Source organism: Gossypium raimondii, chromosome 11, assembly GCF_025698545.1.
Source record: "Gossypium raimondii isolate GPD5lz chromosome 11, ASM2569854v1, whole genome shotgun sequence".
In the NCBI taxonomy this organism is placed as follows: Eukaryota; Viridiplantae; Streptophyta; class Magnoliopsida; order Malvales; family Malvaceae; genus Gossypium; species Gossypium raimondii.
Genome location: NC_068575.1, coordinates 10,899,805 through 10,912,693, shown reverse-complemented (window position 1 = coordinate 10,912,693; position 12,889 = coordinate 10,899,805). Strand labels below are relative to the sequence as shown.

The 12,889-nt window shown below is 29.2% G+C and overlaps 2 protein-coding genes across 2 annotated transcripts; both read right to left on the bottom strand.

Annotated features, from left to right (window-relative positions):
• Window positions 1–7,481: 7,481 nt before the first annotated feature.
• Window positions 7,482–8,911, bottom strand: LOC105801241 (uncharacterized). Its single transcript, XM_052622990.1, has 3 exons — window positions 8,826–8,911; window positions 7,727–8,657; window positions 7,482–7,621 (listed from the first exon to the last, which is right to left on the bottom strand). The coding sequence occupies exons 2-3, from the start codon at window positions 8,339–8,341 to the stop codon at window positions 7,535–7,537; spliced, it is 702 nt and encodes a 233-aa protein (XP_052478950.1). The 5' UTR covers window positions 8,342–8,657; window positions 8,826–8,911; the 3' UTR covers window positions 7,482–7,534.
• Window positions 8,459–10,203, bottom strand: LOC128031972 (uncharacterized). Its single transcript, XM_052623574.1, has 4 exons — window positions 9,097–10,203; window positions 8,826–8,909; window positions 8,564–8,657; window positions 8,459–8,514 (listed from the first exon to the last, which is right to left on the bottom strand). The coding sequence occupies exons 1-4, from the start codon at window positions 10,201–10,203 to the stop codon at window positions 8,459–8,461; spliced, it is 1,341 nt and encodes a 446-aa protein (XP_052479534.1).
• Between the last annotated feature and the right edge of the window lie 2,686 nt (window positions 10,204–12,889).

Here is a 12,889-nt window from a genome sequence, read left to right as displayed (position 1 = left end):
CAAGTATAGTTTATACTGATAAGTGCATAATTTCTCAATTTACTTGTGATATTTCTCCTATTAAATTATGTTATTTACATTCTTAATTATATTATTTATACTTATAGTTTATTCATTATTGATTTAGGGAATAATTGGAGAAAAATGAGCTTAAAGTTTATTTTTGGCAAGTTTTTGCGTATTGGACTTCCAACACAACACAAGTTCAATATTTTTGCCATAACTTGAGCTGTAGAAATCTATTTTGAGAATATAATATACCGATTCAAAGAGAATTAAGAGGTCTAACTAAAGTTATTTCATGACTCAAGCCCAAAAATGTCAGAAAGTCGTCCAAAAATGACCTGAAAGTTTGAAGCAAAAATTACCAAGAAACCTAGAAAATTTTGTTTTATTTAATTAAGAGCACTTTTGAATTTTATCTGTTATATTATTCTTGTCTTATAAATAGACATTATTAGGTTAAAATTTTGATATACTTAGACATAGCCGTTGTAACAGTCCGGTTTAGACCCTAGTCGGAACAGTGGTTTTAGGACCACAAATCCGAGTCATAAAAATATTTTAATATTATTTTTGGTGTCTACTGCATGATATGTGTGAAAGATTCGTATGAAAATTTTATCGTTTGTGTGCTCGATTTTATAAAAAGGACTTAATCACTTAAATTGTAAAAGTGGCATTCTAATTGTTAAAGTGCTTAATTGCTTTGATTAATTAATTAGGGAGTCCTTAAAATGAAATTTAGCCATTGAATACATGAATGGACAGTAATGGCATGCATTATATGGTTTTTTTAGTAAATTATTTTGGTTATATTGGTAAATGGATAATAAAATGTAATTAAAATAAAACAAAATAGGAAATGACCATGCATGTTCATCCTTTGGCCGAATATTGAAGAGAAAAAGAACCATTTGAAAGCTTTAAAGATTCGGCACTTTGAAGCTCAAATTGAGGTATGGATTTTGTTTGGTTTTCGATAATTTTTACGTTTTTGAGATCGTTGCTTTATATATTACCTAGCCCATTCTTTAATTTTCAGAATTGATGATGAATTTGAGATTTGCCATTGTTGATAATGTTATGTATTTGTTGTTTGATGATGAAAAATAAATCTTTGATGTTTGATTATCATGTTTAATTAAGTGAAAAATCCAAATTAGGGATTTATTTGTGAAATTTGAAAATTTAGGGGCTTAAATGTGAAATAAATAAAATATTTGGGCTGCTACGGACCATAGGAAGATTCGGATAAGGCATGATTTTGATGAATTTTGTGTATTTGGTGTATTTTTGTATTAAGGACTAAAATGTCAAAAATGTGAAATTTGGGGTCTAAAGTGTAAATGCCCTAATTATGTGTTTATGGATTGAATTAAATGAGATGTGATATTAAATAGCCAAATTTTAATTTATTTAGATCAAGAGAAGAGGAAATCAGATTTGGATCGGGAAAAATCGAAGGTTGTCGAATAGTCGTTCCGGTCTGTTCGTGTCCGTACGAGGTAAGTTCATAAGTAAATAATTGTTGTTAAATTCATATGAAAATGTATTTAATTGTGCCGAATTGAATTTTATTAACTTTATATGTGTATGCCGAATTGATATAAGTACGGGAGAAATAGCTACGAGCTTGAATCGATCGAATTACGATGTCCGAAAGCCCCGTACGAACCATAGGAATAGTTAGGATACATATGTCATGACATATGATTCTGATATGTGATTTCGTGTAAGACCACGTTTGGGACGTCGGCATCGAATTGGGATTTACGTGTGAGGCCCTGTCTGGGACAGTGGCATCGATATTTGATTACATGTAAGACCTCGTTTGGGACGTACGCATTGTACGAGCTTTTTGAGTTATCCGAGTATCCTTATTGATTTCGAATGGTTTAACGGGCAGTGTTAAGTTTAGATCGAATGTGAAATCGAGTTAAATGGCTCAGGTACGTGCGAAATTAAATATTCATGAAAATAGGTAAGTGTAATACCTAAGATGATGATATGAATTATACATGTTAAATGTGTGATTATTATGTACATGAGATTGTTCATGTTGGGCCATATTGGGTTAATTATGCTAATATTAATTTGATAATTTATTTTCTTATGACTTACTAGGCAAATTAAGCTTACTGTGTGTGTGATTGTTCGTTCTTTTTAAAGATTTTTTTGAAAGCTAGTTACGAGCTCGGGGATCGTCAAGGAAGTCCGTCACACTATCAATCTCTATTTCGGTACTTTAAAAGCTTGAAACTTTGAATATATGGCATGTATAGGCTAGCATTTGTTTTGGTTGGTCTTGAAATTTGTATATATATTTAGCCGTGCGAAAATGGCTTGTTCTTAAAGCTAAGGTTCAAACGTTTAAGTAATTTTGGTCATGATATATGTGTTTGGTAATCTTGATATATGAATGTGTTTTGGTTATGGATTGATCATGATGCTAATGTTGGTTATATGATTTGACAATGAGGAAAGGTAGGAATATGTATAATAGGCTTTATAGTTAGCTCATTTTGGAAGTATGAAATGTAGTATAATTTGGCTTGGTAATAAGGTAAAATGATGAATATATATATTTGATTGTGTATTGGTTATGTTGATTCGATTTGTAATGGTAAAATATGCACATATATTATGAGTGAATGGTTGGTTTTTAGGTACGGTTCATGATGGAAAATGATGATTATATGTTGAGTAAGTTGGATGCTCATTTGAATAGCTATAAGTGAGATAGTCGTTTTGATATTATAATTTTGAGATATTATGTTAAGTTTAAGATTTGAAATATGGAAATAGTATAAATTTTTGGCTGTTGTATAGATGACCGAATAGGTGGTTTTTTAAACGGTTGGCATATAAGGTTTAAAGATGATAATTTGCGTGGGAGATAGGTATGCTTGAATCGTCAATTATGTTTATTTGATAAATATTATGATGATGAAATGGGTAACAATTTAATAAGTGAATTTGCTAGCCGAATAGATGATGAGATGAATGGTTAAGTATATGAAATTTGGATCGGTTTGGAACATGTGAATTGGGTGTAATATAATTTGTCTATTTGTGACCGAATATGGTTAATAATATTATAGAGAAATGCATATGAATTTGTAATGAACAAAATGTTAATAATTGACCATTTGATAAGTATGCACATGTTTCATGCTTGAATAATTAGTTGTTTAGGTTCAGTTTCTTAATGGCTCATGGGATGTTTGAAAAGACGAGGTCTAGACATGATTTTAGCATATGAACTAGGTATGATATGTTTTTATTAATGGTGTTCGAAAATGGTTCATTTTGATATAGTGACTATGCGTGTATATATATAGATGGTATTAAAAGCATAATTGACCATGTGGTAAATTAATTAATGCCGCATTTGCTAATGGCCAAAAAGCCTTGTTATACGATTTATTTGGTTTAATATTTGCGTGTATAGAATTATGAAGTAAGATGCTTAATCTTATTAGTTATTCGAATACCATTAGAGAGTTGAGCATATGATCCGTGTTATATGTTTATAAAGCTTATATTGTATGGCTTTGTGGCATGTTATTGGTATGAAAAAAATTGATTATACGCATGGTATGAATTCGGTTGAATCTTGAGGTACGATTCGTGTTTGCAATATGATTAATAATGTGTGTCTAATGTTTAATTAGTTATATGCTTTATATATACGATTATGATTTGTATGAATATGAGAATGTTTAGAACTGTGTTTTTTTTTGTTTAGTAATGCCTCGTAACCCTAATCCAACGATGGATACAGGTTAGGGGGTGTTATAGCTATTCTTTGTAACCCTCAAACCCGACCTAGATGTTGGACCCGAGTTCGGAAGATTACATTGGCCATCGAAATGGCATTGCAGAATTATCGGAGTTTTTTTAAAAGTAGTTGTTTAGAACATTGTTTTACTTTCTGAAGAAAATTTAGCAGGTCTCAATATGATGATGATGATGATGATTTATTTTCAAAACTATTTGTTATAGTGATTAATTTCTAAAAAGCGATTGTCAATTTAAATGTTTTTCAAAACTTATTTACGTAGTAATGCAACTGAATAGTGATACTCAACATAGTTCTAATGAAAATCAAATTTTATGCCTAAATAATTAAAATCTATATTTTAGCATCCTAAAATCAAATTAAATGACATTCATGCTATAAAACTCGTGATCAAGTTTATGGGTTCTACTATTCGAAACTAGAGTACTTACCGATCTTTTGATGAGAATTTGGAGATTATCGACGATAATTCAACAGTCTGTGGAATAACGAGTTTAATCGTGAATTAACTTTGATTTGAGATTTCAAGTGATTAATTTCCATCAAAGGATGTAAAATTTTATGGAAAGGAAAATGAGAAATAAAAGAAAAATAAGAATTTAAAGAGAAGAGAGAAAATTTTTATTTAGGTTTGAAGAGGAATTAAAATCAATGTATAGTTAAGAAATTGGATTAAATACCTAGGGTTTAGAAATTTTGAGGGGATGGATGACAATTATCCCTTTTTAAAGAAAATAAAATAGAAAATGGGATGCATCTGATGGAGGTCTATTGTGTAGATGGGGATCATTTGGCCCGCAAGAATTGACCCGATTCGGTAAACTGTTAGAGAAGCCTGTCAGATTGAAACCTGGTTGACCCGATAATGAAGATATGGAAACTTAAGCTATTTTGGTAGCTAATCTTAGAAGATTGATAGAATCATATTTTGCAAAGATTAGATTAGATTAGATTTGATATATATTGTAAATCCCATGATTTAAAGGATATGATGAATCTCGTCCGTCGATGTATTGTAATCTTGACCGTCGGTTTTGGAGGAGCTCAACTATAAATAGAGAGTCTCCCCCTCATTTGTACTCACCCCATTTATTGTTTAACTATTTTTTGTGAATAAAAGAATATTGAGAGAATTTACTCAAACAGTTCTCGTGTGCTCTTTCTGTTGTTCCTTTGTGGCTTCTTTTGGTGAATGGCCTGTCTTGAACCTAAGATGCAAAAGAAGAGTAGATACTTAACCATTTAAGCTATTACCCACTCTTAACATGTTTTACACCATTTAGTATTTATTCTAGGGTGATTTTCATTCTAGTTTGCTGAAAAATTAAAACAGAGAAATGAGAGAGGAGTGGATAAAATCTAGAATCTTTAGGGAGTATACTAAGCTAACCATCAAGACTAAGGCAAGACTAAGGCTCATTTCTTAGTTAATTATACTTCTAAACCTATTTATTTTGGGATATTACATGTTTATTAAAGAAATAAAATTATCACTAGTCTTTTGTAGATAAGACCTTACTTGCTACTTTCTAGTAATTTTATAATTTCAAGTAGGTTTTATTTTTGTAGGTATAAACTAACATATATATAATAATTTTCATTGAGTTGGTGCCATGAATTAATTAATTGGGTGAAATTACATAAATAAATACAATAAAATTATAGGTTAATAGTATAAAAGCCCTCGAAGAATTTCAAAACAAAATCAATTAAGTTTCTCCCAACTTTTTGCACTCAATTGAGCCACTGAACTGACAATTTTGACCAATGAGACCCTTTGATCAACGTTAACCATTAGAAATTAACGACAATATTGACGTGGTTGTTAAAAATCGTTGTGTCAGCCAACATATGTTGATGTGGCACTGCCACATCAAAAAATAAATAAAATTCATTTTTTCAAAAATAAAAATATATTTTAAAATTAATTTAAAAATTAAGTTCGAATAAACCTAAATAAATAGTTGTCTATGTCCATTTGAGTCTACTCATGAATTTGTTTAAGTTAATTCTAAAATTATAAAAATTAAAATTTATAAAAATCATTAAAATTATAAAAATATTAAAATATTTAAAATTATAAAATATCAAAGAAGGTCCATTTATTTATGAAAAATTAAATTGGAAACGTTACTTGATTTTTTTTCATTTATGAAAATTTATAATATCAGTTAATTTTTCATGAAAAGTTGATACCTTCGTTTTATAACAATTATTCCATGAGATTATATCATTAAATTATTTTTATAAAATTTAATGATATTTTATAATTTAATAAAATTTTTATAATTTTAGAACGAATTTAAGTAAACGAGTGACTAGATTCAAATGCATTTGGACAACCATTTGTTTAAATTCATTTTGAACTTGAATTTTTTAAAATATATTTATTTTTGAAAAAAATTGATTTTTTTTGCTGATGTGACAATGCCAAATCAGCATTTGTTGGTTAACTTAGTGTCAGTATTGTCGTTAGTTTCGAACAATCAACATTAATCAAAGGGTTTAGCTAGTCAAAATTGTTCCTTCAAAGATTCAATTTAATGCAAAAAAAAAATTTTGAAAGAAACATAATTTTATTTTTGAAATTCTTCAAAGACCTTTTACACCAATAAACTTAAAATCAGTTAAATTCAGTATAATTAACAACAGCCTTCTAAATCTAGTATATTATTATTTTTATGCATTCATTTACAGTGTATTGCAGCAATATTAATACAAAAACATATAAATTTAATTATAAAGTATATATTAATATAAAATAAACTTTTCAACATGTTTTAAGCATTCAAGTCACATTTAGATAAACACTTTCTATACTTAAATATAACATGTTATGATTAAACTCAAAAGATTTTAGTTTATAATGTATATATGTGATAAAATTGAAAATTATATATGAACTTTGATTTAGTGTAATTATACATATATAATTTTATTGTGATTTAAATGTATAAATAAAACTTTAATTTTAACTTAATTATACACATTTAAGAAAATAAATATACTATATGGATTATATAAACATAAAATGGTTTGAGATTTATCCGTTATAGATATATTGGTGGTAAAGTTTAGTTAAATATAAATAAATTTATAAGATGAAAACTAAATCTTTTGTATTGAAATGGCCTACATCAATTTATTACTTTTGTAAATAAAATAAAATATAACTCTTCTTTTTCATTTTAACAAAAAAAAAACCTTGGGCCATTTTGGTTTCACCCTGTCCACACACATAGATGGCATAATATCGCAATATTTCCTATACTAACTAAATTAATGGCAATCACATATTACAACTTCAGTTTCTTTCATTTAACAACTTTATTCAATAATATAAATGTGAATTCATGAATTACAATTGGCAAAGGTTTATTGTATTAAAATAATTTTATATACTAATAACAAGTGGATAAATTTAACATTATCTTGGTATGTTTAGAGGATGATATAATAATTCCATATGAAAATATCAAATAACACGACAATATACATTATACAAAATTAAAATTTTGAAACTTTTATTAAACAAATCTTAAACTTAGTAACCATGATTAAAAAAATAAAGTTGTAAAAATAATTTAATGATTAAATATGCAATTTATTCTTTGGGATATAAGGAGTTATGCTTTTGAAATTTTCCAAATATACAACTTAAATGAAATGATGAAAGTTTAAGTATTAGTTAAAAACTACATGCCAAATTACATAGTTGCAAATTAATGTTCAAGGAATTATTTTCCATCGATGTCGCCCATCACTTTCCTTTGAATGTGGAGTTAGAAACTGAAGTATATCTTCTGGAGGTTCAACCTAAATAATAGATATATATCAAATTTTAATTTTAGGCTTTATAACATAACTAGAAAAAGCTTTATTTCTTTTAATTATGAAACAAATGTAACAATCAATACTTACCTCTGAAAGCACACAGTCAATATGTGATGTATAGTTGCATTCTTTGCAATAATAAATGTCATGCTCTGGATTTCTTTGTGTTTCACATGTATCACAATAGTATTCTTCAGAACCATCTTCAGTCACTAAAGTTGTGAGTACAAGTGGATGCAAATGACGTTTGTGCTTGACGATGGATGGTAGTGGAATGCATTCAAGATGTATGTAAAACCCACACTTGAGGCAGTTGAACAATGTGCCCTTACAAGCTAGACCACATGTAGTACATCGGGGAGATTTATCACCGAAAAAGCCTTTCCCCAAATGTAGAAGATGGTGATCGGCATGGCAATTATGTTTTATCTCACGAAATTGATACTTAGCACATGAATAGTGCATGAAGATGCCGCATTGTACACAACTAAAAACTGGGTACTCAACATATTCACTGCAAGCTTTGCATATCTCTTGTATGTTGGACACGGATGGAAATAGTTGAAGAGGATGTTGTGGGTGGAACAAGCTCTGAACTTCCATCAGCATGTGCTTGAGACAGGATTCATGTACAAAGAATTCTGAACAATGAGTGCAAGCATATATTATACCACAAAGGCGTTGTCTACATGCCACAAGCATATATTATACCACAAAGGCGTTGTCTACATGCCATGCAAGCCAAATCAAAGTCTGGATGTGTTTGTAAAATCCCAATCTTGCATCGTGTAATTTGATGGAGGTGACTAAAATGGTTGACTATGGTTTTGATACTCCTTTCTTTTGGAGTTTCATCTTTTGAGGTAGCACATCGACTGTCAAGGTTGAATGAACAAAGTTTACAGCTATAACGAGAACCAATACATAGTTCTTCACATCTGTCACACACAAATATTGTTTCATCATCGTCGTCGTCATTTGGTATCAACGGGTGAGGATGGGCAGAAACTCTTAGCATCTGACAAAAAACAAATTAATAGAGATAAGGATAATTTATTGTTTCTCTAGTTTCATTTTAAAATTTTAAATATATTATTTCAATTCTAAACATTGTCAGATTGTGACATGAGTAGTATATAAATAACATTTGAGAACTGAAACAATAAATTATTACATAAATACTAACCATTTCCAATCCCAAACTTCCATCCTCAAAGTTCTCTTCTATTCTTTGAGGATCTAAAAGCATCTCTTCCGGAGGTTCAAGTACCTAAGCACAAATATTTAGTTTCATACTTGTACCAAATAGAACAAAATCATTCTAATAAGTTTAAGATAATTAATAGCACTGGTTCTCTATGCTTTAAAACTTACTAATTATATGCGTCTTTTTTTCACAATGCATATTTCTATTGTGAGTTAAAAGACTACTATTTTAGTTATTCTGGTTGTCTTACCTCGAAAAGGACACAATCAATATGCGCAATATAATTGCATTCTGCACAATAATAAACATGGATTTCTGGATTCCTTTCTGTCTCACACATATCGCAATAATAATCTCCCGAATCATCTTCGGCAAAAGGACTTACAAGCATAAGTGGATGCAAGTGACGTTTATGCTCAAAACTAGACGGTAGTGGCATACATTTAGGATGTACATTGAAATCACACTTTCTACAGCTGAAAAGGGAGTCATTGCAATTTTTACGACCACATGCACGACAAGATATCCTTTTAATAATGCTCTTCCCCAATTGTAGAAGATTGTGAGGATGACAACTATGCTTTGTAGCACGAGTTCGATACTTGGCACATGAAACGTGCAAGTCAACATCGCATTTATTACAATAAAAGCTGAAACCATTAACTTTCGTCCTACAAGCATAACATCGAACTTCCCCTGCGTTAAAGAATGGTCGAGGGTGAAGAATATGGTGAGGGTGAAACAGGCTACTTTGAACTTGCATCGGCATGTCATTCATACATGATTCGTGTATGATAAATCTACAAGGAAGGCACATGAAAGCCTGTGTATCTTGGAGCTCCCATTTGCATGCCACACATTTCAACTTATTTAACTTCAACTTATTTATCGTCCATATTTCTTCAATAAAATCTTCTTCACACTCGGTCAATATTATTGGCGAAACCTTGCAACGGGTCAGTTGATGCGGGTGGCTGAAATGGAGAGTTCGGGTCCTTTGGAGATCCTCATCATCACGTTTTTCTATCTCATTCTCATCATTTATAATAGCTTTAGCGCATCTAAAATCGATGTTGAAATCACAGTACATGCACCTGTAATAGATGTAACTTACCGACAATCTGCTACATGCATCACACACAATTGCGTCTAGCAATTTGAATTTGAGTGGATGGGGGTGAAAAGCATCTTTTTGTATTTGAGGTGGCATTTCAGCACATACTTTGTGCATCCCAAAACCGTCTTCAGAAATATAAGCTGGACCGTTAATGACATCCAGGCACCCGAAGCATCGAATCTCCCGATCCGCCTCCCTAAAGCTGAGCTTATCCGGGTAGGCAAAATGTTGAAACTCCATTCTAGAGGACCGAATCAAAGAAATAATAACAATAATTGAGAGAAAGAGAGGATTAATTGTAAGTTGAAATTTTGGGTGAAATATTTTTAGTTCTTTTACGTTTTATTTTTCCTTTAATGAAAAGGATCTACGATTGCTTTTAATTTAATTTTGGAATCCCAAAAGCCAAAACCATGAAGATTCACTTCAAATATACTTTCCTTTCTAAATTTATTTTTATGACAAGCTTGAGGATTAATTTAATTTTAAACCTATATATAAAATAATGCACAAGAAATTAAAATATATTGCAATTTAAAACAAAGTTATAATGATATATAACACAAAAAAATCTTCAAATGGATCTACTTTAATTCATTTTTAATTTATATTATCATTTTAATTTTATTTTTACATGAACGTTAATATAATAAAATTAATATAATGTATTTTTCATGTTTATTTATTTGTTACCTTTTTAAAGGTGTTTGTTACTTTAATGGTATCTATAATGGGTATACAGATTTTAATTCAAAGCTAACAATAATGGGTATAAACAACATTAGATTGTTTTTCCTAATTAGCAATATAAAATTTAGCATTAAGAAAAAAATTGTTTTTGGCATAAAGTGTTGTTTGAGCAAATAGAGGTACCTCTCTTGCATTTAAAGTTATTCTTCCAAGCTTCACTCAAAGTAAGATGCTTTAATTAATAAAAATAATATGTTGTATTTTATACATATGATGGTGCGAATTCAATGAGTTGTTGAAATTTCAAAATATATACAATAATATCATTAATTTTAAAGTATCCCAACTTTTCAAAATTCAATTAAATTTTATATATTTTTTTTATGTGATTGAGTCCAAAACGTTAAAATACATACTCAGAAAAAGCTTTATTTCTTTTCATTATGAAATCGATGTAATAATCAGTACTTACCTCTAATAGCACACAGTCAATATGTGAAATATAGTTGCATTCTTTGCAATAATAAATGTTATCTTCTGGATTTTTGTGTTTTACACATATCACTGTAGAATTCTTTAGAATCATCTTCAGTTACATGCATATTATAAAAGTGTTATAATATACTTATTTATAAAAAAATTATGGCGAAAAAATATGAACATAACTTATTTATGTGTCCATGCTATATATTATAAAATATATACTTATTTATAAAATATCTTATTATTTTTCCATAACTTATTTATAAAAAAGTTTCTAAAGTTATGACAAAAATATTATATTATTTGAAAGAAGTTTTATAAAATGATTGATCACTTTATAAATTTATTATTATTATTTTAACTTAATTTATTTATTATAAAAAACTATAACCTAGCATAAGACTTTTTCCAAGTTAGGCTTATATAAGTTTTTTAATTAAAGCTACAGATTGTTCTCTCCATAAACCCAAATGTTATGTGGTAAATACTAGTTATGCAAATACAAAAGATTTTCTTATACCATATTGTGGGGTATGATACTATTTGAGATAATGAAGTTAGACACAAGCAACAGAGACAGCTCACGAACTCTTTAATTTGATACATTCAAAACTTTTAAATGTGGTTGAAAGGACATTTTTTGTTCTGAAAAATGATTTTCCATGGTAAAAACATCACCTAAGTATATATATATATATAAAAAAAAAAAGGATTGTACTAGTAGATTGCATACCTCATAACATCATTCAAGTGGAATTAGGATGACCCATATTTTGAAGAATACATGGAAGAATGAGATCTTGATAATCTTAATGATACATATTCATATTTAGATAATGAAAAATTTGATCAAGGACTATCAAATGATAATAATGAGTATATGCTATAAGTTAAAGAGGAATAGCCCAGCAAATATGGAACACTAGAGTAATTAGATAAGATGGCATATGATGTTTATTTTCTTTCATTTTTATTAGTATCATATTATTAATTACATTCTTAGACTAACATTGCCACACCCTAAATAGGGCCTAGAAGTTTCAAGGGTAAAATGAGAATTTTAGCTCTAGTGTGCTCGAAAATTTCGTAGCATGGTAAACCGTAAATGTTTTCGTCTATGGCTTTTTGAAAATCAAATAAATTTTTAAAAATATTGCTAAAAAAATTTCAATTTTGAGGTAAGGACTGTTTTGAAATAGAGGTTAAAACTAGGAGTACTAAAAGGACACATAACCCAAAATTTCAAAATTCAACCTAATTCATCCCCCACATGTAGTTTTTACGAAACTTTTCCTCCCTTTCACTTGTGTTGCTATCCATTTGCATTCCCAAACCCCAATCACTCAATTTTGATTTCCAAACTTCAGTTTTTTTATTTCTATCATCGCCAATTAGAATAGTAATTAATATAATTATTATCATTGTTATTATTTGGTGTTTCATTATTATTATAATTATATTGTTATTATTATAGTATTCCTTTATTTGTTATTTATTATTCTAATATTCTACCTAAATAGTCACTTATTTCATTACCTGTAACACCCTTTACCCGAGACCGTTGCCGGAGTCGAGCACGAGGCATTATCTGACTTAACTTACTAGTTTGGAGCATAAAAAATTGCTTTTAAAATTTATTCACTCACAATCAATCCATATATCCCTAAAAGAACTCTCGAGACCCCAAAATCATGTAATAAAAATGGTTCGGGTCCAAACCGGGAACATTAATAATTTTCGGAATACTTAATCA

What these genes read in the sequence shown, in the direction of transcription:
- LOC105801241 (XM_052622990.1), bottom strand. Translation starts at nt 8,341, where the DNA reads ATGCTTGTGGCATGTAGACAACGCCTTTGTGGTATAATATATGCTTGC. An exon ending in TTGACTGTGTGCTTTCAGAG is followed by an intron (nt 7,622 to 7,726) that starts GTAAGTATTGAT and finishes TCTATTATTTAG; the next exon opens with GTTGAACCTCCAGAAGATAT.
- LOC128031972 (XM_052623574.1), bottom strand. Translation starts at nt 10,203, where the DNA reads ATGGAGTTTCAACATTTTGCCTACCCGGATAAGCTCAGCTTTAGGGAG. An exon ending in GAAGTTTGGGATTGGAAATG is followed by an intron (nt 8,658 to 8,825) that starts GTTAGTATTTAT and finishes GTTTTTTGTCAG; the next exon opens with ATGCTAAGAGTTTCTGCCCA. An exon ending in TGACAGATGTGAAGAACTAT is followed by an intron (nt 8,515 to 8,563) that starts GTATTGGTTCTC and finishes CAACCTTGACAG; the next exon opens with TCGATGTGCTACCTCAAAAG.